The 27,163-nt window shown below is 45.9% G+C and overlaps 8 protein-coding genes across 8 annotated transcripts; 3 read left to right on the plus strand and 5 right to left on the minus strand.

Moving 5' to 3' along the window:
• Window positions 1-873: 873 nt before the first annotated feature.
• Window positions 874-1,999, minus strand: BKA67DRAFT_539061 (uncharacterized protein; the record flags this gene model as incomplete). Its single annotated transcript, XM_046100573.1, has 2 exons — window positions 874-1,850; window positions 1,906-1,999. 2 exons carry the CDS (start codon window positions 1,997-1,999, stop codon window positions 874-876), a joined length of 1,071 nt encoding a protein of 356 aa, XP_045955571.1.
• Window positions 2,000-8,311: 6,312 nt separating this feature from the next.
• BKA67DRAFT_539062 (uncharacterized protein) lies at window positions 8,312-9,856 on the minus strand (the record flags this gene model as incomplete). The annotated part of the gene is made up of 2 exons (XM_046100574.1): window positions 8,312-9,687; window positions 9,751-9,856. The coding sequence occupies 2 exons, from the start codon at window positions 9,854-9,856 to the stop codon at window positions 8,312-8,314; spliced, it is 1,482 nt and encodes a 493-aa protein (XP_045955572.1).
• A 974-nt stretch (window positions 9,857-10,830) lies between these two features.
• On the minus strand, window positions 10,831-12,445 carry BKA67DRAFT_539063 (heterokaryon incompatibility protein-domain-containing protein; the record flags this gene model as incomplete). Its single annotated transcript, XM_046100575.1, has 4 exons — window positions 10,831-11,365; window positions 11,466-11,830; window positions 11,902-12,312; window positions 12,383-12,445. The coding sequence occupies 4 exons, from the start codon at window positions 12,443-12,445 to the stop codon at window positions 10,831-10,833; spliced, it is 1,374 nt and encodes a 457-aa protein (XP_045955573.1).
• A 1,014-nt stretch (window positions 12,446-13,459) lies between these two features.
• On the minus strand, window positions 13,460-15,169 carry BKA67DRAFT_576686 (uncharacterized protein). Its single transcript, XM_046103585.1, has 2 exons — window positions 14,887-15,169; window positions 13,460-14,834 (listed from the first exon to the last, which is right to left on the minus strand). Exons 1-2 carry the CDS (start codon window positions 15,024-15,026, stop codon window positions 13,607-13,609), a joined length of 1,368 nt encoding a protein of 455 aa, XP_045955574.1. The 5' UTR covers window positions 15,027-15,169; the 3' UTR covers window positions 13,460-13,606.
• A 405-nt stretch (window positions 15,170-15,574) lies between these two features.
• Window positions 15,575-16,000, plus strand: BKA67DRAFT_576687 (uncharacterized protein). Its single transcript, XM_046103586.1, has one exon. The coding sequence runs from the start codon at window positions 15,730-15,732 to the stop codon at window positions 15,931-15,933; it is 204 nt and encodes a 67-aa protein (XP_045955575.1). The 5' UTR covers window positions 15,575-15,729; the 3' UTR covers window positions 15,934-16,000.
• Window positions 16,001-17,155, plus strand: BKA67DRAFT_576688 (uncharacterized protein). The gene has a single exon (XM_046103587.1). It carries the CDS (start codon window positions 16,049-16,051, stop codon window positions 16,886-16,888), a length of 840 nt encoding a protein of 279 aa, XP_045955576.1. The 5' UTR covers window positions 16,001-16,048; the 3' UTR covers window positions 16,889-17,155.
• Window positions 17,156-24,587: 7,432 nt separating this feature from the next.
• BKA67DRAFT_648993 (uncharacterized protein) lies at window positions 24,588-25,389 on the minus strand (the record flags this gene model as incomplete). The annotated part of the gene is made up of 2 exons (XM_046106002.1): window positions 25,187-25,389; window positions 24,588-25,103 (listed from the first exon to the last, which is right to left on the minus strand). The coding sequence occupies exons 1-2, from the start codon at window positions 25,286-25,288 to the stop codon at window positions 24,588-24,590; spliced, it is 618 nt and encodes a 205-aa protein (XP_045955577.1). The 5' UTR covers window positions 25,289-25,389.
• Window positions 25,390-25,803: 414 nt separating this feature from the next.
• BKA67DRAFT_576693 (uncharacterized protein) lies at window positions 25,804-26,715 on the plus strand. Its single transcript, XM_046103588.1, has one exon. It carries the CDS (start codon window positions 25,873-25,875, stop codon window positions 26,488-26,490), a length of 618 nt encoding a protein of 205 aa, XP_045955578.1. The 5' UTR covers window positions 25,804-25,872; the 3' UTR covers window positions 26,491-26,715.
• The last annotated feature ends 448 nt before the right edge of the window (window positions 26,716-27,163 follow it).

A 27,163-nucleotide genomic window follows, 5' to 3' on the forward strand; every position in this document is an offset into this window, starting at 1 on the left:
ATAAATGAGCTTTCAGTATGCATCATCTACTTGTTGCCTTTGTTTTCAAGAAGTGATGTTCTTTGTTCTCAATTAGCCATATTCTTCGTTCCGTACTTCCGCATTCGTTGCGAGGTTGCCGCTTACGGCACTGGTATGCTCATAAACCATCAAGACAAAGAAAGATTTCGCGAAAGCCGGGAAAAAGAAGAAGGAGGAGGAGGACATCGCATGATGCTTGCATTCCAAGTAATAGGGACGAAGCGAAGCGTCACAGCTAGACATCATCTGAGTAGTGTAAGCTTAGGGACTTCTTGTGGTGTGACCCACGAATACCGGAAACAAAACGAACTCTCATACAGGGCTCGATTTCACTGATCGTCACATGATGTGGTTCTTTTGGGTCCTGCACTTGTGCCACGCCAGTATTGTTCAGTGACTTCTCGAGGTAGCCTCTATAGCATCTCTGAGCAGATAAAGAGATGAGTTTCAGCGCCTAGATGTGTAAGAGAATAATCGCGCACTAAAAGAAGGTGGCTATTGGGAATGAAGGGTCAAAGATAATTACATCAAAGGTGCCAATTATAGTTTTCACACTACTAGGCAAAACCATCTGCCAAATCGGCAGTCCCTAGTAGTCTCCAATCCATTCTGACATTCTGCCGGACTCTGATAGGCAGCACAATCCACGAACACCACTCTCATCTACTGAGGCATAAAGATATCGGGTCCTTATCATCGTCTTGTATAAGTTGCATGCCGGAGATGTAGGTTTTCCCATGCAGGACAATCGAGAATGTCCTGATACTGACGATTTGTGAAGGAACCACTATAGCTCGCTCAAATAAGAGTCGTGAGACTTGAGGGGGACAGGGGCAACAGGGGTCGTAGATGTTATAGCACTATGCCGTGGCTGCTCGAGTCGATTCCCATACGGAACCCGGTGTTATATTCATTAGGAGACCCATAACAGACGGAAGAAGCTAGGCGCATATCGATCAGATCACAGAGACCACATGCTAGCTTCCAGATGCGCTTTCTATTCACGAGGGCCGGCTGCCCTTGTATCGCTCTTACTCGGTCGAACAAGTGTTTCCAACACTTAGCACCTGGCAACTCACAGGCTGCTTCGAACACATGAGCGAATTCTCCGCCGGGAAGGAACCTGGAGTGCCAGAATTCATTTGAGAGAGTCGCCTCAGAGACGGAACGAGATGCTTGTCGAAGATTTCTAACATCACTTGAACAGAGAATGACAAGTATCTGGTCAAGCAGTTCTGTTGGGAGCATCCTAAAATAGTCTTGCTGGCTGAGCTCGTTCGTATTCGAGGCTGCAAGATTGCGTTTCCGCTGGTCGTATTTTTGTTCCACTAATGCCTCTGTAGCGTGCACATTCGAAAAAATCTTAGTCAGTTCCGGTTGCCGAAATGGATCGACTCTATAATAATTATGGTTTGTGAGCCTTGTGTTGCCGGGACGAAACCTCCCTGGTTCATCGTTATACCCAGCAAGGCCGCCGTAGTCATGTCCCCAGTCCAATGTACCAAGTTGAATGGAACAACACCTGCAAAGCTCAAACAAAGCTTGGATAAATCTGTCATCGATCGATCCAGAGTATGCAACTGTGAGAACGCGCCAACAGCGTCCATGCAAAGGAAAGCCCCAGACTCGGTGAGATATCACATGTGAATTGTGTGGTAGCTCTCTAAGAGCACTATCCATCAGTTGAATAGCCACGCAAGTATCCTCGTCGCTCAACTCAGGCATACCCAGCCTCATCTGAGGATCAAGAGGAATAATGTCTCCAGTATGCTGCTTCAACCCCAGCATAGACAAGTGTGCCACGTCTGGTTCTTCAAAGGTGCAATATACTGCAAATCTTGGTTAAGATTCGCTCAATCTGCAATTCCGCGGGTGCGTACTTACAAGCACGAAATTCACTCATCCAGCCTATGGTTTGAGGTGAAACATTCTCAATCGGTGCACCGCACAGAATGCATGATACCTGCGTAGCGGCCATGATACGTTGCTGAAAGACTTTGGTCATTCGAACTGAATAGTTTGAAACTCAAAGCCGTACTGCTTTGATTTGGTCGAGTCCTTCAAGACAAGAGGACGAGTGAATCATGAGCGCGAATGCATGGTCTTAAAATGATGATGCACATATGAAGCGTTTCGAAAAGAATCCGATGGCTAGGGCCATACTGTGGTAAATGCGGGGCTTTTTGTTGCACAACAACATATAAACTGTCCAGCACTAGGATCAATCCAACTGAACTACCCCCACATTAGCGGCTCTCCTCCTTAGAGCCCTGGGATCCAAAAGCATCTGGAACGATTTCTGGGCGGGCGAACGAATGGCGGCTACTGCACTTACTTGCACTTGAAGCTGACTCAACTTTCACTAAGGAAAGTATCGCTGAGGTCGACAATTATCAATGTCCCGGGCTCAAATGCCCAAATATTTTCGGCTGCTGCTGGCTTCGTCGTTCTTGCTGTAACTGGTGACGGCGTTTGTCCCACCAGGTTTGATTGCCATAAGCTTGAGAATCCGAGAAATGTTGAGTTGGTTCTCATCGAAGTAGAGTGACACTACTCGTGGTCGTGATGATGAAGGACTTAGTCAAGGAAGGTTCCTATAGAGATGCTCCATGGCCATATATTCGATGGTGACACCATAATTGTGACGGGTATCCCTAAGGAGCATAGGTATGCTGCCTCACATAATTGAGTTGCGCTGTGGCTGGTGAAGTTGTCGTGATGTATAGTCATGCTAGTCAAAGGAAAAAGGAGCTTGCCAACCACATTCTATTGTAGTAGCGACGACTCTAACAAGCAAGACAGTGTATAATGTTTGCCCGAGCCTTGTGAGCCGTATATGAACGCCGACGAAGGTACGTTGATGTTTGCTAGAAGCACGCGATCCTCAGCATTGACATTATGCTTTCCCATCTCTTGTCGGATACCGAGTCGTCCATATTTGTGGCAATATGGATGGCTAAGGATGGCTAAAGATGGCTACAGTGTACGGGGAGCACTCCGTGCACTAAGGCGACGAGCTCGCGGATCACCGAACTTAGGAAGTAGTGATCACGTGACTTAGCCAGTGGGTGTATGCCCATTTTCTGTACACCGAGATTCTCTTTTGTGGACTTAGACTTCTAGATAGTACTTGACAGTACCTATAATATCATTTCACGCTTAGAGCATTATACTTGCGATCCCACACTCATGCGAGCACCGTATTCACCATCCAATGCTGCAGTAAATTCAGGCTCTTCCTTTCAGTGCATTATACCAGACCTTCACTACAACAGTGCTCTATATCAACTGTAGAAACTGTCATAGTTTATTATTTCAAAGGTTATAATTATTTTAATTTTGATGTAAGTCATGGCGTAAGTGTAACAACTACGATAAGATCACCAGGTGATAAGCTCCTTCGCGTAACGATTATATTCAAAGTGTTTGAATATATTATTCGCGGTCTCGTACGACGGTCGACTCCGTAGTATAGGAAGTCACCGGCGTGCTGGCAGTAAGCCACTACAGCCACAATGTGGCTGTCGGCAGCCAGCAGCCCGTACGGGTGAACCCCAAACCCTATCTGTAGACCATGTACGAGGGGAAGAATCCCTTCTTCTCCTTTGTACGACAGCGCTAAATAGATCTATTTGTCGCCCACACCGTACGGAAAGAATTGAACGGAGAAGCCATTCAACACAAAGACTTATTCTTGAGGAGAAGAAAAGGAATGTCTGTATCGCTAGTTATGAAGCGGGGATTTTACACCGACTACGCACAAGCGTACTTCGTACTCTGCTCGAGCTCTAGCCTAGCACCTTGGCTAGGTCGTTACAGTAAGTTTAACGCGAGTTTAAAGTAGTTCGTATTTATACTTCTCTTTAATTACGAAATATAACGGGAACATCGAATTTAACCGCTATTATTTAATTTAATAAGATTAGTTTTAATAAGGATCTTTATCATTTGCGGCCCGATTAATCGATACGCCGAGCTAAAACTCCGGAGTAATAGATTCGAAATTAATCGAAGGATAACGTAACGACATATTGAACGTTTAAAGGAAGTTAGTTCCGGACTTATTATTTTATAACGATTAAAGACGAATAATATTACATGCGAGAGCTATAAATAAGGTTATAATTATTAAACCAGGACCACTGTCTTGTCCCCTTGGTTATAAGCCTCGCGACGAACTCGCTGGTTCACTCGCGGACTGATCACTTAGAAATGAATGGAAAGAATGAACTTAGTGACCAAAATAGTATCAATTAGCGACAACGAGCCATTCTCGTTGTCTTCCGAATGCACTCCTGCAAAAACTAACAACTTGACCGTGCAAAGAGTAAAAAGCCTGGCCTCGGAGACTATTTACAAGTTCCATCCCTTAGACCTTATATTGATCAGACCGTGAACAACCCCGACGAAGGTCGTACGACCCACTTAGCTCCCCTTGCAGTAATAGGACAGCCAACACTCACTACTTCATTATATATATTAGTACTTAGTGCGTAATAAAGTCCCCGTATTCGATAACGAGTAATCTTCGGATTCGGGGTCGGTATAATAATGTTAGATATTATTCATCATACATATTAATAACGTTTCGCGGAATGGATTATATTTATATAATCTCTTATTTACTCCCGGCAATTAATTAAGTAAGCTCGTTTAGAGACGAAGCCTAACTTAGTTGCGAACTATATAAGCGTTTTATCTCTTTTTATCGCGTATACTTAAAGTAGCCTATACGCGTTCGATAGCGAGCGATATATTATATATTATATCTACTAAGATTTCGCGACGTTAAAGCTAAAAGCTCGGTTTAGCTAGTAGGTTAAGATAGTCGATTATAACATGATAAATACATTAAATCTAATAAACAAGCGTTAAGGTGTAATTAGCTAGTAGCTAGACACGCTATTTGACTTTACATTGTTCTCGTGCCTTAAACTAGAAGATGATGTTCATTTTCGTTTGCTAGAACTTAATGAATTTTTGGACTCCATAAAGGTTTGTACCAAATCGGCCGATCACCTATGTTTCAAGCCTACTTCTTAACTCCTAACGATGTCATCTCTAGAGTCACCCAACGCGATTTTGAGCGCTGGCGGTAAGGAGTACTGGCCATTCGCTTGGCTATATTTGAATCTTGGATAATTGAGCACCTCGATATATGGCTATAAAAACCATTTTGGAGCCATCCACTTGCGATGACCTGGCAAATCTGATTTAACAGTATCATGAATCCGCCTAGGGTTACTACGGAGGTCGTCTAGAAGGCAGATCTCTGATGTTATTGACAATCTTGGAGCTTTAGATTGCTATAGAAAAATTGGCGATAACGATCCTCCCATTATAAAAGGACTATAAGCATGAGATTCCTGCTGAAGTCTATCAGGCCTTGCTTCTACGCCATATCCATAACATGGTCAGACTAGACCGAGCAGAGAAGTATCTTAAAGGGCGCACGGCATATACGCATAAGCGACCATACTCAACAAATTTTACGAGTGTGTCGGGATTCTTCACGCCTAGCACTTCCGTCCGCAAGTCCAGTATCTACCGATACATCTACTCCGCCACCTCGTAGCTCGCTGTCATACTAAAGCTCTCTGCAACATTGAATAGAAGTTTCAAGTCGGCTACTTCCTTCGCCGGCTCTCTATATACACCTAGCACTGCTACCACATACGGCATATATCCGATCTACACATCTCGGTTCTCATGCTCCGGATATGGGTATATAGCAGCAAGGCGGTAAACTACATCTTTTATACATGTATCCCGCTCATGAGCAAGCTGCTAGCCGTACAAGTTGATAGATGTCGAACGAATCTACGGTCTCACTTAACGATAAAAGCGTATCTAGTCAGAACCCCGATCGCTTCATCCTCTTTCAGCTCGTCATCCCCCCGAGGAAGGATGGAGATCGGGATATCCTTCTCGGCCAGGAACGATATGAACTTTAGATAGTGTGTTGCCAACGGGTGATTTCGTGCTATATGGTCGAATGAAACGAGCCAGGTGGTAGCAATCGGGTTAGCAGTCTCGCGGTACCGGCTACGATCCTCGAAATGCTCACTAAGAAGCCTGACTTGAGTCTTTTCTGACGATGAGCAATACCCCAAGTATTTAGTCGTCGATATGCCCGTGCGAAACATATACATAGACGCCTGTTTAATCGCGAGGGGTATGCAGGCCAGGAAATCTGTCAATTTTTTCGTGCTTCAATGCGACTTGACACTTTGCTAGCTCTTGGCTGATGAGGCGATGTTCCTGGTGTTTGAGCAGGATTTCGTGACTAAACTGTAGCTCAAGGGCTTCCTTTGCACGTTCTAACTGGGACAATCTCCGAGGTGCCGGACTATCATCCAACTTTCGACGTTTCGCAGCAGAAAACAAACTAACGATGCGAGACATTTCGAGTTGTTGTATTCGCGCTCGATAAATAACAACAGTCAGGCAGTAGTACGGCCCAGACGACGAGGCACTAGGTTGACAGGACAGGAGGAAGGTGCAGATATGTGTCTTTTGCTGCTGTTGTTGCAGAACTAGTGTGTGAAACCGGAGGGCAAGGTAGCGACATGAGCCCGAGGATGGCGACCAGTTCTGAGATTCGGGTCCCCCAGGATATAATACTAGACTGCCGTACATGAGTTTTTCTGTCTTTAATGCCTCTACATTTGCACTTATGCTTGAAATTGACATAATGTTCGTCGCGAAACTCAAGCTCAAGTCGGGTGCCGCAAAAAAAAGCATTTTTCGAAGCCGTGCGATGATAAGTGATCGTTGAGCATTCGCTCCCGCACAGGCATACAACACTTCTCACAAGAAACAAATCCTGGCTTCTCCCACGGTGGATAGACATTTTCGTTCCCAAGCTTTTAGTCAGGATTAAAGCCAGAGGCATAGGCTCAAATTGGTGAGCCGGGATGCTGAGGGCGCATGGGTCCTGCGTGAATAGCTTATATCTTCGTGGTTGCGTGTTTATAAGCCTTCAGCCATGATGGAGGTATTAAACTTAGTAGCTGGTGGTGAATCAGTCGGCGTAGTTGGTGAAGGGACCAGGGTGGCTGAGGTGATGATATCGGATGCAGTTGACCACAAGCGGCTGGGTGAAGGGGTCTCTATATATGGTAGTGTCACACTCGAGACCGAGAAGTGTCTGGGAAATATGCAAGATCTGAAATTGATTGGAGCAACCCTAAGGGAGCTTCTGCCATACTCGACACAAACCTTTTATGTGCTATTGGATCAAATGATATCCCACCGACAGTAAGTCATACCAAGAGCGTAACTATCAATGTGGGTCGCCGTACCATTACCCTCCATAGTCTTCAGTGATCTCTGCTATGAGATCAGCGCGTGTAGTCGTCCCACACGATGACGTTTCACGTGGCCCCTCACCGTGAGGCTGACTAGTTCCTGGCAACGCCATCGCTATTAACGAATCGAGCGCCATCTTTCTCCCTCTCCCGGAAGAATAAAGAAAGGTTGTAAAAACAGATCAGAAGGGCCAACATCCTATTGAATGCTCTGCGCAGCTTGATTAGGGTCTATGGGGAGCCGTTTGTCGTTCGACCTCGGATACTTTTATGGCCCGACGCTTCATATTTACATCGATAGACGAGCATTGACTGCAATTGTGTCCGTCTATGCGATGTATTTAATACGACATCAAAATGAACATGCTAGTTTTACCCTTAGCAATACCGCACCCGTGATGGATTATCATCAAGATCGTCAGTCATGACTTTCCCTTCTCTTACATGTTCGGCCTAGGTCGATGACTTCTCCTGCCCTTCCGATTTGGTAGCTTGTGCGCTTAACGTAATCCTCAACCCTTTGACCATGATTCTTATCCGGGGACTTGAAAGATCATCGCCTTACTCAACACTCATCTTCTAAGTTCGTAATATCTACCCGCGACAGTATGCACAAATCTCATGATACGCACTGCCCAAAGCACGACATAAAATATTGCTATTACCGAGCATCTAATCCTGAGATGAAAGGAAATCTTACGATGAAGAAATGAGAAGGAGGAAAACAAGCCAAGCAAGATCTACTTTATAGGAGCGTCCAGTAAACGCGAAATATTACTGGTCAACTAACGCTCAGGATTTCTCCGTAGAAAGAACCGACGCTTCATCGATTCATTCTTGTGCTATTCAACTGCTCGGCAAAATCACGCAGAGCTGCCATTGCGGCAAGCCCTCTGCGGCTCGTGTCAGCATGTCACTGCCAGAGCTATGCTCAGAAAGTGATGTCGGTGGTATATGAAGAGCTCCCCTCAACCATCAAGCTAAGCATTAAACCACGCTTTCGCGATCCGCAGAGCCCGAGAGGCAACGTTCACGTCAAGGTAATACCTCCACGAACTTAACCCTACATGTACCGCATTACACTCAATATCGAATGTAACCGGTGCTTGGCGGTTACGTTCACTTCGCGTTGATATGACGATATATAGGTAAAATACCTGAGCAAAAGTCATGAGTATTCCCGCTGATGCAGGCCCTGCGATAGGACCAATGTCCCACCTATGCCAATGCAATTTGATTTCGCGCCAAGACCATTCGTCGTTTGAGAAAGCCTTCTTTCTAATGGTCTGTACGAGCGTTATGACGGTCGGGGACAAGGCGGCGGCGGTTGCAGACGCGAAGGTCAGGATGTATAGGGCTGGCCCTCCAGTGCTCAAGTTAAAGTAGAACGGAAGCGAGCTGAGCATCCACGATTTGGAGCAGAGCTCCTCTGCTGAGCAGGAAGATATCCCAGGAGCTGCTGTAATTCTGTCTTGAAGGCATTCGTAGCTTGTGTAAAGGGAACCATCATCCCATCCGAGATGTAGCAATGGGTATATCGTAGCAACCCACTGCACCAACGCCAAGGTGTAGAGCACGCGGGGTGCCCAGCGTTTGATGGTGGGTTGTTGACGAAGCGCGCAGGAGTAGGGGTGAAATCTGAGATCCATGGCCTTACTCCAGATAGCAACACAGGCTAGAATGGAAAGGGATGTCGATTGGACCGGATCTGTTACCAGTTGGAAGAACGATATCCACCACCAGGCGAAAGGCCCAGCGATGGTATATGCAATGTCTATCCAATCAATAATCCCTAGCTCCTTGCGTCCCTTGCAGACAGATGATTCATTATATAGAGCGCGGTTTCGCTTGTTGAACCCCCAGAGTGCAAGCAGTGCGAAGATAGTCGCGTTGCTCCAGGCCGTTAGGTCCGTAAATCGAATAGCTGAAGGTAGCGGTCTTGATGGAATTACTTTGAAATCTTGAAAGCAACTGATGATTTCGCACCATTCAAACGAATCACCGTCAAGCCCATATATTGTCGGTCTGGGAATGTATGTTACCCCCGCCTGTTCCCACACTTCATATTTGTAATCCTTCTCAAGACCTCTCAATATCGAAGTGCAATTCGTGGGGCTAGGGGCAACCGAAGAGCAATGCGCGAAGCGGCTGTTCTTGTAAAGTGCGAATGTGGCAGAATCGGGTTCAAAGCCGGTATTATCGGTATTCACGGAGGCAATTATGATGCCAAAAATTGCCAGTTGAAGGACCCCGAATAATGCAATCAATATCCAGGGGAGGTATAGTGCTATTAGTTTGAACGGTCTGTAGGAGGCCTTTCGAGGCAGGCGAGGGAACTCGCACTTGGTGTCGCTGACTGCGAGAGAGTAAGCTTTATGGAACAACCTTGTGAACCTACGGACTTGGAATTCTGACATACCTTCGTAGTGCTCGCGGGCCACTGTATCATCAGACTCAGTGTCGCTTGATGCTCTCATCTGATAATGATGATGATGATGATGATGATGATGATCTGGTCGTGTCATTCTGAAACCAGTAACAGCAGTCAAGCATATCTCCGATAGAAGATGTTCCGAAGATAGTATTGAGAAATCCAGTGTTTTTGTGTTCGCGAATTCCACCAAACCGTCCTTGAGCCGCTCCCTGAATTTAAAGCAAACTCAAGACCATTCAATGTGCCCACAGATTGCGGTTCACAAGCTGCTGGACATCTGTAGAGCCGCGCGGTTTGTAGGCTGTACGCTGTAATCCAAGGTGCGGCTGTGATAACCATCATCCCTGAGGTGATCATGCCGGCACTAGTATATACTAGTATGCATCGGCAAAAGGACTGCACATGCTATGGCAGATTCGCCTTGTCTAAGCAGGGATTAGTATGCGCAGTACTTTTTTGTCTCCACCCTAAATACATATACGCAGACCGTAGATAGACTGGGCGCTTTCTTACCCGTTTCAGCTAGGCTTATTAGACTACCTCATCAATACCTAGCCACGCTTTTAGACATCTGGCATTTGATTGGTTGAAAGAAGTAGGTTTAAATTAAACGTTACAACGTCAGTGTCACGGGCTTTATCATTTTGAGCCGCATATAACTTGCCGCCATGTTTGTCTCGACCTAAGGAGGTATAGTCTCTGCCGTCACGGGCATGGGTCGCGTCAGCGCATTAGATGCGTTCCCTTTCCACCAGCCAGCAACAACAGGTCGAACAATGCGCTGATTGGTACTTGCTTCTGGCAAAAGGACTGACTCAAAAGCTGTCCTTGGTCTGCCACCTTATCCAAGCAACGCTATACGTAGCGTCCGGTCGGTCCAACTTCATTTTCGCAAGGAACGTCAGCGCTGACTCGATAGTCTGGTCCTAATGGCATGATGGTCCTGAAGTGAGGGAGTACCTCGAGAAAGTAATGGATGCTGAAGAGCTGCTCATCATATGTGGAAAGGTCAGGCACAGATTTCGCCCTTCCCGAGCACCAGGCGATCTGCGCAACCACTTTTCCTTAGACGCGAAGAATGTCAAAGGGCTCGATCGGAACTTGGCAGAGAAACAGAGAACCTGGGGTAGCACCTGTGTACCTCCACACCACTCCGCCACGGCCGGGCGCATGCACGGGATTCTTATGCCTCACGCCTTGACCATGATAGAACATAGTGTACAGCCAGGAAGAGCGTGCCGAGTTCCAATTGATTACCCAGGATGGTGTCCCACAGACTTTCGCGTGGGATGCGAAAAGCAGGATGTTGAGATCTTGGGTGTGTTTTAGTAGTTTGATGAAGAGAATTCGATAAGCAACGCTCCTGCTTGTCTTTGTATATTTGGGTGCATCAGGCCTGGCTTGAATGAGGTCAAGTGCCGCGTAGTATCTGTCTTTGGCGTACTTGCATTTCCTCTCATTGATCTCGAAAATAAGAGATTCGGATTTGGTGAATAGATAGATTCGACCAGATCCCTTTGGTTTGCGCAACCCCTTTGCTAACAGGATAACATTGTAAGATATCAGGAGGGGAGAAATTGTCGATAGAATAGGAGTCAAGCTGGGAGGTGTAGTTGTTTTGATTTGCTCGACGTTGTTGAAAATGACCAGCCATGTAATCCAGCACCGACCCAGAGGCCAAAGATAGATGCGAAAATTACCTGTACAAAATATGGCCCTCTTTTAGAAATCTCCTATGCACCTTTAGTTTTTGCATAAGAGTGCGAGTGTGTAATCCATGCAACTCCAGTCCACCGAAATCGCCCTCCCAGAGCATAACGAGTCGTTGCCATTGCTGAATTTCTTCTAGAAATCTGAGCCGCGTCTGTGTCCAGAACGTGTTCATGAAATATAAGCTAAAGATCACGGCCCGAATGGGGACGATCTTCGTTCCGCACATGAGGAAAATCTTGTCTGACAGTAATGCTTCCCGCAAGGTCCACAACTGTGTGATCCACGCATCCCAAAGATATCTTTTAAACCTTGAAATTGCGGACTCAACCGTCCTGTGCAACGTCTTCGATACCTGTGGAATCCGAGGCGTAGAGCCATTGATCGTCCTGTGGCTATTTCATCTTCTGTAGAGTCACCACCTACCCTTCTAGTGATTAGGAGTTTGAATGGAAGACATCCCTGTCCTAGATAGTCCATCGCGTCATCGGTGTCTTTGGTGGCTTCACCAAGCCAGACAAAAACAGCATCTACGGCGACGGAGAAATGTATCCAGCCCATTAGAGGGATCTGTTGATCTTTCTCTATATCGTCGTACTGGTTGACGCAAATAGCGTCGATCCATATGGTGATGTTTCCAAGTGTTCTTTTGATATGGTTCAGCGCTGACCAGCAGTTTCTCGTGACCTCTAGCGTGTGCTCGTTACAGATGATCCTATCTTTTGGTGTGGAATAGTCACCCCAAACATAAGATAAGGCCGTGAATTGTGGCTCTTCATTCAAATCCACAACGCGCGATGAACCGATGATGGCATTATTGTTTCTCGTAGGACATTTCTGTAGATATAGTACCAGAATTGCTGTTGGAGAATGTAATGGCAATTGAAGTAGTGAGTGTTGGCTGTACTATTGCAGCAAGAGGGCTAAGTGGGTCATACGACCTTTGTGGAGTTGTTCTCGGCCTGATCATTATAAGGTCTAAGGGATGGGACTTGCAGACAGTTTCCTTGGGCATGTAAATTTTTTTTTATGCTTTTGCACAGTTAGTCGTTGGTTTTTGCAGCAGTGCATTCGGAAGACAACGAGAATGGCTCGTTGTCGCTAATTAATACTATTTTGGTCACCAAACTCATCCTTTCCATTCATTTCCTAGTGATCAGTCCACGAGGGAACCAGCGAGTTCGTGGCGAGGCTTATAACCAAGGGACAAGACAGTGGTTCTGGTTCAGAATGTAGCATAGAGTGTAGCTCTGTTATTCAGCGTAGCACTTTGCCCTGTATAGCTTCCCCAGTCGCTCCCCAAGTTCGTTCGAGAATCGAGATGTGGAGCTGGTAAACTGGCGGGGTACTGAGTTAGGAGACTTTCTTGGCTGTGTTGACTAACTTGTTGCTCGCTAATAACTCCGATGGATATGAAAGTAACGGGATACTCGAAGATGCTGAATGGCCTGGGACATGGAAACTCAAAACCGTGATGGAAAATTGGGTTGATTTACGTTTGCCATATTCCGAAGTTCAATCTTTGCTGAAATGACGTAGTGAAGCCTGGCAAACACTTGAAGGGCGACAGGAACTCTTCGACAAAATGTGCGAGTAACTACGGCAGTGATCTTAGAAGTCAGACAATTCATAATCCAAGACCGCAGAAATGCAGCAAAGCAATAATTTGACGGAAGAGTTGTCATGAGATAAAACAAGACACTTTCCGCACCTCGGATGGCTAGAGGCCTCTTCCAATGTCCAGTAGGCACTGTATGATTCTGGTGCTTTGGCGCGGAGTTTCCCAGGGGGTCTCCATATTCATCTCGGCAAAAGTTCTGCGCATACCCTGTACCAAATCTCCACATAGATGCAACGTATGCAACCACGCATAGAGATCGACCCAGCGTAGACGCGCACTTTACACTCTCTTTCCCCTCCATAAAGATTCGTTGGATGGCAGTATGTATGTAAGTATACATATACGGGCTGAAAGTTTTCGAGGCACCCATTCAACAGCACAACCAATTCTTCTCAAACAATGGATCACGCTAGCGCATAGCATGAGACAAGACATGGTTGGGATCAAGCTTAAAATTATCACCTTCGCAGTAGCAGTACCGACAAGACATAACCCACTTGATTGTATTTCTTATTTTTCAACTGATCTTTTGGTGAGGATTCCGCAATACACGTCTAGCAAGGGCTCCAATCTCCGGCGGATCCCATCAGCCTGAACAACGTCGCCATTTTGCGCATGTGATAGCTCGAGGTCAGTCAACAAAGACAGTGTGACCAGAGTGCCACGAAGGACGGATGCATGGCTTATGTCCCACTGAGTGTGGCTTTCTAGATTCACTGTATCGTAGAGATTGCCATATATAACTTCTCGTGACTGTAACAGAAAGCTCTGAGTGTCCGGTTTTTGATTGACCATATCAACTACTGTCACTTTGAAATGATTGTTTTGAGAAGGATTGCACATCGTATCAGCGATCTTGTCTAGCTCCTGAGAGATACGATGGTTATCGTTGAGTTTCTGCCCATCCAGATCGGTTCGTAAAATAAATATTCGAGCAGCATCATGATACTGTTGCAAATATTGTCGTAGTGGATCGTCAGGCTCAACTTGATCTTCTATGAATTGATAGTATGAATGAAGAAGAGTTCGAAGCGACAGCCGTTGGTCGACGGAGTTCATGCCTGCTAGCAATTTCATCGTCACAAAATATGGACTCAGTTGGCCATATATTGTATTAGATATTTGTGCAGCAAAATTGAGCGCCGCAGCCCCAACTTCTGGGCCAGTTGCGGAGACTACCACTGCGAAGGCGATGGTACACACAAATATCCGTGGATCATGGCTCGAGAGTGCATCTAATTGCTGCTCAAAAAAGGGCTGAAGCACAGTGAAAGCCTGTGCCGGTCGCCCGCGGCGCAAAGCCCCTTGGGCTGTAACGGAGGCATGATACCACCCTGTCAAAAGCACTGTGATGCGTGGCTCAGGGGTCGCGTTTTTGGACCATATGCCTTTGCCAAAGCAACCGAGTACATAGGTTCGAAGGTGATGAATGCATTGTTCTACGCGTTGTAGGTCATCAGCTGCGGCCAGGCTCATAGCAATGGCAGTAGGGGGTCCTTTCCCGGGCTGTTCCCCCGGCGAATCTGTGACAACTTGGCGATAAAGTTCCATCAGTTCCTCTCTTTTGTCCGAAGGAAGGCGGCAAATGTAGGAGTGGATGCACGAAAGTTTGGCAACCCGTTCCCCTTCGGAAGACTGTTGATCATACATCAGGGATTTAAGTGTTTCCTTTGCCTCGATGAGACTGATATTCTTTCGTAAACCCCAAGCTTGAATACGCAACTTGTACATTCTCGGACTAGTGCAGTTGTGTCAACAGAAGAATGAGAGTCGCCGATATGGTTGCTTACGTTGCGAAAAATCGGTACTCATTTTCCATTATTTCAACAATATTTCTCAGGCTGGTTTCGCGGTAAAGGTAAGAGATTGTGTTGCGATGGGATTCCCATTGTTCTGACGTAGCCCAACGAGATTCGGTGCGACTCCCCATTTTCGCCAAGAGACAAGATATCCGGGCCGCTTGTTAACTGGCCGACAAATGAGTTCTTAACAGCGGAATTATGAGTCAGCGACTTCCTATGGCAAGTGAAGTGAAGTGCTGAAAGAGATCACAACAAATTGCACTGTTACACGCCATTAATTTTTGGCTGCTAAAGGTGGGGGCACGAGATCTTTCTACTCAGTATTGCGTACTGTACGTACCTAGGACTATCGAATAGCTTTGCAAGAGGTTGGAAACGGCTAACGGTTTTGAAAACGATCGCTAAGTCACTAGGGTCTATTGGAGAATAGTCAGATACTGCTAACTAAATAGAGTAAGAGGGTGCCACATCGGTCGACACAAGGTCACATTCCATGTGGAGATATTCAAAAGTCTTATCTATCATAAGCCGAATCTGGTATAGTTTATGCGCAGAACTTTTGCCGAAATGCACAGCCGACCATTTGGAAACAGCATAATCGCGTGGCATGCCTTCGCAGCCTCATATTTTAGGAATTAATAGAGGTATATTAAAAATACTCGTAAAACCTAATGTTCGTTATATTATATGCATAATAACTCATTTACCTTAACGCTTTTCGATTACAGCTGGGCCGGCCACTAGTAAACGCAGTAACCGGGGCGTTTGATTATATAAACTACCCAACCCCATATATGAGCTTTTTGCCTTTTGTTCTAGATCCCGTCTGTGATGAATGCAACTTCTTTTTATTATATTAAAGTGTCATCTATTTCGGCTGACCACCCGTTGAACCATGCTGGCAATCAAGCAATATCATCTTGCCGTAGTCGTGGTCCACTGGACACCGCTCTGCGTCGGAAGATATATCGGCATCCGCGGGCCGGCAAAGTTTCAACGTTTCTTGCCCGTTTTGAGCGAATCTACGCTCTATGACGTCAATAATGATATATGCGCCGCCACTCTAGCCGACTACATGAGCGCCTACAACGATCCGGTGGTAGATCCGGACCGCCTGTGTCTTGCGCAGCAGGATTGCATTCTAGTCAACATGAGCGAATCAGAAAAGTCCTACATGTCTAGCTCCAGCCTAGTTCTCGGATTAAGCCCTATCCTCCTTTCTTCTATCGGCCCCACCGTCAGCGAGATTGGACTCCTCTCGCTCAGACGGCCTATCTTGTCCCTGTTGCTCACGTTCGGAACTGTAGGCGTCTATCCCTCGCGCATCCTCTCATATATGGAGGATTCCGCACTCGATATTATTGCAGAACCTACCACACTGGCTGTGTTCCTGAACAAGACGCTTGTACATGATACCATACGCAGGAGAGCGACTGCTATTTCCGTGGCGCAGTATGTCATGGTAGCTTTGGCCGTATTCAACGTGACTTATACGTCGTGGCAGCTTGGCGTGGCTACGGTACTCAACTTTGTCTGCCAGAGCTCCTTCATGCCCCTGATTTGGACCACGTTGCCTGTCTTCATTCACCTGCCGGCGGCTCTAGCTCTGCGCGCCAACAAGAAGGCACCAGCTGCGGTATCGACGTCATCTGAACCCGCAAGAGCTATGAATGGTTCAAAGTCCTTGGTCTGGTCTTCTCTCACTTCCGAAGTAGCCCTGTATGCGCTGCGAGAGGAGCCACTCGACTTGGACGCCCTCAGACCGACCCCTAGGTTGATTTTCTGGCACTGGGTGGCGACCGTATTTTCCTTCGTTCATGTGCTTGTCGGCATCATTATCTTCTCGTCGTTGTTGCTCACCATGACTACGGACGCGGCCATCATCTTGCTACGATACGCCGCATCTGCCTTAGCTTGTAGGTTGATAATAGTTTTTGAGCTCGCCGGTTTCCGATGGTCCCGAGCCAGGCGCAGGAATGTAAACGGATAAATGACACAGCTCGCTAGCCGATAGCCTCAAGATATTTTCTAGCAGGGACTGCGCTGCCGCTGGACGGAGTCTCCTCGAGAGTCGACCGAGTAGCTCCATGGAATGAAGCGATGTGCTGCTTGGGGGTGTTTGCCGGAACTGTGCACCAGCTGTGGGCCGGGTACGAATGTGCTAACGTTGCAGTACAATACTGTATGTACAGTAATAATACCGCGCGTAAGGCGACACGTTCAGTCGCAGGCACGATCGAGAAATACACCAAGGTTGGCAGAAGTAGCAGACAGAGGCGCATACACCGTGCATGCTGATATGGTTGCTCCTGCGTAGGACTCACCGATACTGTTGCAGATTACACATCGTTTTTGTCAAAGTCGTAGACGCTAATATTTTACGAATGAGCATGATAAATTAGACAAGCCTGTATGGAAACGAGACCCAGATGGGATTTGCACAATCTCTGTACTGAAAGTTCTGTAGCGGCATCTCTGTGTTAAGAGCCCAGCATTGGAATCTGTGCTGAAAGACTCATCTCTTGTATTCACTACTTGACTATCTACTGCGTCTCTGCATTGGCTCTGTCATCCTGTCAAGACTACAAAACAGAGTCTCGGCCAGGACAAACAGGTTCGTAGCCACCGCCATGGACAGGTTGCAGAGGCTGTCTTCGCTGGCCGGTACACAGGAGTGGACATCTGCGACCCCGGTAAAGGTTCCTGCGCGCATCACTAGCGGAAGACAACATGTCTCCAAGAAATTAAGGACGATTTCGACTCGGGCCAGGAAATGCGCAAAACCATAACAAGCCACGCCTCGCAATCGCCCATTCGTGTCGCCGCGCATTCCTGGGATCCGAAAGAACAAAAGACAGAGAGAAACTGAGGAAGTCAGTCAGACCAGCTGGATGACAGGGTCTCATCGGCCTTTGAGCGTACAAGCTCGACTGGTCTCCTGCCGGAGTCGACATCGGATTCAGGGTAATCTTCCTGCCGGTATGGACATCGGTTCAGGGCAATGCAACCTGGAGGCTTTAAGCTTCGTCACAGGCGGACGACACGGGCGTGAAGAAGAAAAGCAAAGAAAGAAAGGGAAAATCGTGGGACGAGCGATACCCTGATATATTGTCCCATAGTAGGTCCCTCATCTCACCCTGTCCCATAGACTAGTGGCCCTAGCGCCCTTCTATCTCACAACAGGCAACTGCCAGTGGCGGTTGCGCGGCCCAACCTCTTTAGAAACTGCAAAGCAGGAACGATGGATGAAAACACTTGACTGGCTCTAGCCCGCCATCGGGCATTGCCATCAGAACCGATCCGAGGCTACACTACTATGCCAGCCGGGGACTCATACATAGAGCAGTCATCGTGCTCCAACAGCCATGGAGGATTTGGTCTTCGCTGTTCCCAAGACAAGGGTCCTACTCGGGCTATTGCTTCTCCTGGGCGTTCTTGCTTCTCTCGCGCGTTCTTACTTGGCATTGGCTCACTCCAGTCGCGGGTGACTCGCTCTTTCGAGAATGGGCTCCCACTAGTATTCCTGATGCCGTCATGTAAGGTATATTACCTTGATCTAGAGGCTTTGATCAATGTCCCACTTGAAGTTGCTGTTGCAAATCCTGTCCATTATCCGTCCTATCTGTTATTTGTCCGTCCAATTCGTCATCTCTTGTTCGCTCGCCTGACTGACTTGGTACCCTTGCCATTGAAGTGACTGGTATATTTGATGTGACCCATCAAGGGACGGTAGTGGTGATTACAAAATCTGTTCCGGGATGTTTTCGTTCATGACTCCAAAAGGTCAATCTGAAACTCGGAAATGCCCTGGCATGGATCGATACTGGAATAGAGCGATGATATTCGTCCGGATCCCAATGTGGCTTGGTTTTGGAGAAGGATTTGCAGTGCGAGGTGTTGGAGAGAACGATCACGATCATTGAGGGACCGCCTAGCCCACCAGATCCGACTAAAGGAACAGGAAATTAGCTTTTGGTCATTTTTGAATTAACGTACTAATCCATGTTTGCGGATTCGACCATGTAGTCTTACACAAAATCATGATATCGAACCTTCTGGAAAATGATCCACGGACTGAATATATTTTCAACCTCAATTGATTTTGTGTAGTAGATTAGGGCCTTCGATACGATGCAGTATGGTTTGTATGTCTGCGCCAGACCTAATCCAATGCAGAATCGCCTGCGCCACACTAAAAGGCTGGGAAGCCATCAGTTTATTAAGCCTCTTAGAATGTATCACACGTTGCTCAAGTTCTGCATGCTTGCGTTGTGCGGCTTGTTGACGGGTTTCGGTGTTGTCGTTAGTGAAGTAAAGGCAGGAGTGCCGATATCTCACACAGTTGGAACAGCTTAGGCGGGCTCCATCGCACTTTGGAGGACTTAATTTAAGTAAAGTTCAATCACTTGATTATCGGGGCTAATCCTTACCTTAACCTTTTTGCGTCGGCAATGTTGACATGCTGCTAGGACTGTTCTTCGTGAGGATTGAGAAACCTCCCGGGATTTTGTGCAATGGACGATGTTAGTTTTCGACCTTAGTGGACGCAGGGGTTTCTCAGCTGTCCCATTGGATACTTATAGACTTAACATAATCACGATCTTATAAAGAATCGAAATGATTTAGTATGTTGATAGGAAGTATAGTTCTTTTGATTATGAAACAAGGAGAAAAAATAGATGTATTATAAAAAAGTAGTGGTTAGAGATTAAGCTAGCAATGCTATCTACTTAGGTGAAATTCCGTAGTCTGTTTCTGGAGTCCCTAGTTAGAGAACTGTCAAAACTAGAATATACAAAAGCGGCCACTAGACAGCAAGTGGATCTTAAATTAACTGACTTAAGCGCATCGCAACTCTAAGCTTAAAAGATTGACTAGCGTTACAAATTCATAATGCCAAAACGATCATGCCTTAAGGCCTAAATTCAGGTCCCTTTATTTGTCCTTGCGCTAATTTTTGAGATCGTTTTCTAGCCGATATCGAGGAGTAGCACAGGATTCGTAAAGTGTATTAAACCCGTGATTAATATCCACTCCACATCGAAGTCAATGTTTTTATACATAATTCAAGGGCACTAGGATAGAACAGCTAAAACATTATTACTTATTATATATATTTGTTATTATAATAACATGGTTTAAATATAACGCAAAGATCCTTAAGTTATTATATTTATAAGGATAAGCATAGAGGGCTTTCTAAATTTGGGCCTAGTAATAAAGAATAAATAAGTGGTGGATATTCTATTAAAGGCGAGCATTTTATAAGAGGAAGGATGTCTTAGTGGTATATATTTTCATGGCTAGCTTAAGGCTTTTTATGGCAATATGGATGACTATAGATGGCCACAGTGTACGGGGAGCACTCCGTACACTAAGGCGACGAGCTCGCGGATCACTGAACTTAAGAAGTGGTGATTACGTGACTTAGCCAGTGGGTATATGTGGCAACGAATATATACCCTGAGATTACCATCGTTCTATTAACGGTGGGCCCTGTTGGAATGTGGTTATCCGCGGTCTCGCACGACCATATAGTCTAGCTAGTTACCGGCGTACTGACGGCAAGCCACTACAGCCACACCGTGGCTGTCGGCAGCTTGCAGCCGTATAGGCCAAACCCCTATCTGTAGATCGCGTACGATAGGAAGAATCCCTTCTTCCTTTCGTAAAAAAGCGCTGAATAGATCTATTTGTCGCCCACACTGTACGGAAAGAATTGAATGGAGAAGCCATTCCACAGGCCCACTGTTTTTGAATGTCACAGTATATGCCTACTTTTTATACACGGAAATTCTCTTTTATAAACTTAGACCTCTATATATTACTTAACAGTACTTAGACTATCATTTCACGCTAAGAGCGTTATACTTATGATTCCACGCTTATACTGAAGTAGTGAGTGTTGGCTGTACTATTACTGCAAGGGAGCTAAGTGGGTCGTGCGACCTTCGTCCGGGGTTGTTCAGGGTCTGATCATTATAAGGTCTAAGGGATGGAACTTGTAAATAGTCTCCTGGGCCATGCTTTTCACTTTTGGCACAGTCAAGTTGTTGGTTTTTGCAGCAGTGCATTCAGAAGACAACGAGAATGGCTCGTTGTCGCTAATTAATGCTATTTTGGTCGCCAAGTTCATTCTTTCCATTCATTTGTTAGTGATCAGTCCGCGAGTGAACCAGCGAGTTCATCGCGAGGCTTATAACCAAGGGGACAAGACAGTGGTCCTGGTTCAATACGAGCATGTATTTACTATCTAATGCTTTAGTAAATTCAGGCTCTTCCTTTTAGTGCATTATATTAAACTTTTATTATCATAATGCGCTATATTAACTGCAGAACCTGTCATAGATATTAAATATTAAATGAATTTATCTTAATAAAGGAACTTTAAATTTATAAAAGTATGAAGACCTTTATAAAGAATTTAAATATAAAGTCTTGTTTTTATATACTGAACCAGGACTACTGTCTTGTCCCTTTGGATATAGGCCTTACGATGTGCTCGTAGTGTAGAATGGCTTCTCCATTCAATTCTTTCCGTACGGGGTGGGCGACAAATAGATCTATGTTCAGCGCTGTCGTACGAAGGAGAAGAAGGGATTCTTCCCCTCGTACGTGGTCTATAGATAGGGGTCTGGGGTTCACCCGTACGGCTGCTGGCTGCCGACAGCCACATCGTGGCTGTAGTGGCTTACTGCCAGCACGCCGGTGACTACCTATACTACGTAGTCAACCGTCGTACGAGACCGCGAATAATATATTCCAACACGCAGGCTTATACGTAGACTGATCAATGTGTAAAGAGTGGAAAGGATCAGTTGGACAACCAAAATAGTATTAATTAGCGACAACGAGCCATTCTCGTTGTCTTCCGAATGCACCGCTGCAAAAACTGGCAACTAACTCTGCAAAAGTGTGTGAGCATGGTGAAGAAAACAATCTATAAGTCCCATTTCTCAGACCTTATAATGATCAGGCCGAGAACAACTCCGATAGAGGCCGTATGACCCACTTAGCCTTCCTGCTATAATCGTACAGCCAACACTCACTACTTCAATACGGGGCACAGTTTTATAAAGGGGAAAGTAGAGAAAAGTACTATAAATTAGTAATCGCCCGCTATCGATAAGAGCTTCCCTGCTAAGGTTTGGAATAATAATATAAGAACGCGGTGTTAGCCGCGCCGGGTTTGGCGCCGTCTGGAAGCTGCCTAGCGCTGACATCCGCCCTACTCGCCGCTTTTCGTTATTATCCCGTGGTCGTAACACCTCTCGCGCTGTAACATAAATAGGGACTTCTTCTTGTCTGTCCCTATCTTATACTCTTAACCTCACGGCTCTCATTCCTCCTGCCTTTCGACTTCACCGACTACTACGGTCGGGCCCTTGCCTTCTGTGTCGACCAAGTCCTCGCCCCCCCCCTCCCCTTGTTTAGGAGTTGTATTCCCGCTTCGTGACTAGCGATGGGGAAATTCCTTCCCTTCTCCTTAAGAATAAGTCTCTGAATATAATCGTTACGCCTAGGAGCTTATCACCTGGTGATCTTATCGTAATTATTACCAAAATAGTCTAATAAACTATAAAAAGAGTAGTTTAATAATAATCTAATAATTATATTAATCGGACTTTAAATTTTAACGACTTGCCTTAAACTCTATAATTTATAAACGGCTAATATTAGCCTTAAAATCTTAAGTGTTATTACCGCTTTAGCCCTTTTACTTTATAAGATATTATATCTTATAACGCTAGGTCTGCTTTGTAAGCAAGCGCTTTACCGCGAAGTCGTTCCCCTTATAATTCACGTCGAACTCCTCGATTAAGTCGCTACTAATATCCTCTTACTTTTCTTATGTATTGTATTTATCGCTATAACTACTTTATCTTTCCTACTACTATATTGTCCGAGCCCGGGTCTATTTGCTAAGCAACTTGTCGACCCATTAGCTATTTATTATAGTATTTATTATAGCAAGTGGCCCTTCTAACCGGCTAACATAAAAAAAGCATAGCCCGAGATCATCTCTTCATGCTCATAATAAAGGCCATTCATTTAGGGCATATATGATAAAGACGATAACGATGATAGTATTAAAGAAGTTCTAACGTTAGGACAGGTATCCTATCTGCTACTTCCCTGGCTGCTCCCTAGCTACTAAGGTTTGACGAGGGGCCGCCATAGAAATATAACATCCGTCTTGTGCTACCATAGTCATAGCTGTCCCGGCCTTTAGATATATCTAAGAAATCGGAAGCCGGAGGATAATTAATTACAGATATATTCTATCGGAGCGGCATACGACGGACACCAAAACAGGTCATCTTCTGCTACCTATGCCAAGACGGATAACTTGAAAGGAAGAACAGGCATGTTCATGGTCGCGATGGATTCTGCGGTACGGTCATACGGAACTAATGACGTATTTCTGTCTTAGGATCGACCAACGCTCCGATTATAGTGTAGAAACCATTAATAGTTGGACGCCTGTTAGTACTAGTGGTCTCATAGTCAGTATATTATGCGCTTTAGTTTCTAGAGAAAAGGATGCTTTCGTCGTCTTGAAGAGGGAAGCTTAGACGTCCTGTATAGTAACAGGAAGGTCCATATAGCAAGAAATGGTCTCGTTGGTGGGTTTCCATGGTGATAACAATCTACAACGTTTGGACTATTAATAGGGTCGAGCAGTTGTTTTTAGTGTCAGATTGTGGAAGAGGACCGTCTAGAGTGCCATAGACGGCGCAGTACGAGTGCGAGAATACTCATATTTATAATCACTCCAATACAGATCGGCACAACCTAATCGAATGGGTCTAACGTCGCGGACGAATTCTCGAAATTTCTCCGATTAGAGACAATCCATGGTTGAATCACGCAACCCACAGGATATTTATTCCATTCAAGGATACTGTGTCTATGCCTCAAACTGCGCTTTTGCAGCCATGGTAGACAGGCCCATAGTTGACGACCGCGGTATTCCCAGCCATACGTACGATGAGCAGTCGGTGGAGAAGTCAAGTCTTGAATGAATCATACAGAGCAATATGATAAAGCAGGTATCCTAGTATATACCACCATATCTTTCACCATCTCCATCAGAGCTGTGTCCCTGGTCGGGCAAGGCAGACTTGATATGAGTGGTAAAATGTGAAAGTACGTCTTCGCAGCCATGCCTTTTTTTCTCCGGCCATTTTCGGGCCTCAGCGCGATGTGGGCCTTCGGATGGGTACTTTACACAAAATTTAAAGCTGATGCTTACAAAGCCCATCTGATATCATGATGGTCATCAGAGTAAACCCGTGGTACCTCATCTCCTTGGCTCACTGGCAGGTTGAACCGGAGCTGGTCGTAGTTATTTAGCAGATAGCGGTCTACTGGCTAGTTCAACTCAGACTATTGAAAGCACATTAGCAGGTAGTGTGGACCATCATTTTGTACACAAGAACAGAAGCTACGGCCTCCAGGACAATTGTTTCTAGATTGCGGCGAAGCCCTGAGGGACTTATGCATGCTGCGCGCGCGCAACTCGTAAGTCTACAGAATGGGATCACACCTTTCTCTATTTCGTGACTGTAAGTGGTTTTCTCCCATAACCTGTCCCCTGCTAGGCGTCCTGATACTTTCGGGTAGCACCGCTACACCCCCCCCCCTTCCTATTTGTGCCCTACTTATGCAATCATTGAATATCGTTATCAATAATTATAACCAACACAACCATGGAAACCATTATTAGACTCCCCGAGATGCGTGATTGTTGCGCACCAGTTACCACATGAATCAAATATGACTCTTTCTGTACCGGGGTTGTCCGTGTCGATCCCAAACCTCCATCCGTTATTGTACACGGGGAACTCGAAAACAGGTTTATTATTGCAAAATGTTATAACATCTGCGATCTGCTCATCATTCCTAAAGAACTTTGGATACTTTTTCCCGGTATAGGAATAATACTGCTGCCTGTTGAGGAAAAGTTGGTGACCTTGTGTTATAGCAGCATACGAGCGACTATCGTCGATTGAAACGCCAATGTTGGGGTTAGTTTTGTGAGAGCAACGATGGTAGTCGCTACGTTTGTCCAGCTCCCGACTGGTAGCATTCATGTCCAATCGCTCTTCCAGGAGACTTGGGCTTTCGTCGTTGGCTGCAGAGCCGAGATCTCGCTTTTTGGGTGTAAAGTCTTCTCCACTTTGATTCCAGATTACACTGTTCTGGGCGCGATAACATAACCGTTAGCTACTGGGAATTTTCCAAGGTCGAAATCATTAGGAAGCGGTTACGTTCGAAGACTTACAGCAAGAGAATCTGAACCACAAGTGCCTCTCTCACCGATAGGACCTGCAGTTGCCCCGGCAACAAAACCTGCAGCGACCAAGAAAGCCGTGAGTGGATGCATAGCGATTGAGAGAATCGGTTTATAAGGGGCAAGAGAAAACCTGGCAGAGGAGTCTGGTAGTTTGAGTGCTTGCCTACTGAAAAATTGAGGGAAAACGATATAATTGTGGCGGCTGTATGGCTACTTATACCCGTATTTCCATGCTCCCAGTCGTAAACGGCACGGCCATTTTTAGTATAGTCAAAGAGTTTAACTCAAATAAGTCTTGAAATTTTGGATGTGGTATAGCATAGGTTATTCAAGTTCCGCTTCAGGTTGCCAATGGATACTAGCACTCTCCTGGTAGCCTCGCCGATATTTCAATCCTCCGAGCCAGGATACATGCATGTTGGTGAGTAAGATCGCTTTTATCGCAGGCGCCCACAATGGGCCTCGTATACAGTATTATGGGGCCCGGATAGAGCCGTGCAGGTGTCGCAATTAATTGCTTAGTAACGTCCACAGCCCCAGCCCCACCACTTAGCCGAGATGACCCCAAGCTCAGCCCAAGATGTACTTCTATTCCGCGCTCCAATGTTTGAACTTCTGATTCTTTACAATGATTTCAAGAGCACGGACAGCATCAGGACGAAATCTTCCTTGTCATGGCTCTCTCTCTCTCTCTCCCGGAAAATCCACATATGCACGAAGAGGCCAAGGCACGCGCCACAATCATTTTTCAACATATTGAATCGTATCTTCACGGACGAATTGGTGTGACCCAATCAGCACAAGATATTCTGACTGCCTTTTATCAAGATGTTGAAAGCTTTACATCACGCGAGCATCCGGGAGGCTCTGTGGAAGGTCATTTATCAGTCTTGTGGATGACCATTCTGGCAGTTGCCATTCAGCTGCCCACTGTCGAGCAGGGTCACCAGAACCAGCAGAGTCATTCACACATGCAGCGTTTGGTTGAGCTCTTACTAGTCATCAAATCTCATCAATTGCCCACAAATATCTCCCCCGCGGCAATGAAGATTTTGCGCGACTTCGAAAGCCAGTGGGGCCAGTGTTTCTGGGTTGATCTTCCGGTGTTTGGGATGATGGTCCATGACACCCAGGAATGCGACCCGGCATTGGCAGACGTTATGGTAGAAATTCAAGGGCACTTGGTACCAGTCAACCAGGGAGCTAATTTATACTCCCTTAGCGAATGGGCTAGCCTTAAGAAGTTCTTACGATTATGCAAGGACATGGGAGTCATGGATCTACTTCTGTAGTCCAGGAGGCAAATTATCACGGCCAGTGGGCTGTTAGAGATGAAATACAATATGCTTACAGATATTTCCATGTACCGATAGTAATTTAGACTGCCTCCCAGAACATTTCTTTACTGCAAATGAGTAACATCAACTTGATCCATGACTAACCGGAAGCATGATCAGTGAAAGTGAGTGCAGCTGCAAATACCAGACATTCTGCACAGTGCCACTCCACAATACGCTGAGTGTTACGATTGATGATCGGTGATTCTCTATACAGTGTATTAGTCAGTACTTAGACCCATAGCTTAGATCGCAAGCCAATCATAATTCTATTCCCCGTTCCAATCCGTACCTGAATCCACATGTAACTTAGCCAGGGAGCTAACCATGCAAAAGGTTGAATAATGGATAGAAGTGGAGAGGGGCTCCACGCAAGTGGCTATTATTGGTAATGTTCTTACTGAGACCACAACAAAATTGCTATTTTGTGCACTTTAAGGTTCAGGCAAAGCATGGTTATTGAAACCGGCCCAGGAGCTAGTATCCTAGTATATTTCAGTGACAGTCTTTGGCAGTGGAGTAGCGACAGCCACCACATCTGTAAAACATATATAGCTCTTCGACATATCACCTTTTGAGAGATACAAACATCCATCAGCTCACAAGTCACTTCACTCACCAGCACCGC

Source organism: Truncatella angustata (assembly GCF_020726525.1).
Source record: "Truncatella angustata strain MPI-SDFR-AT-0073 chromosome Unknown BKA67scaffold_7, whole genome shotgun sequence".
NCBI lineage: Eukaryota > Fungi > Ascomycota > Sordariomycetes > Amphisphaeriales > Sporocadaceae > Truncatella > Truncatella angustata.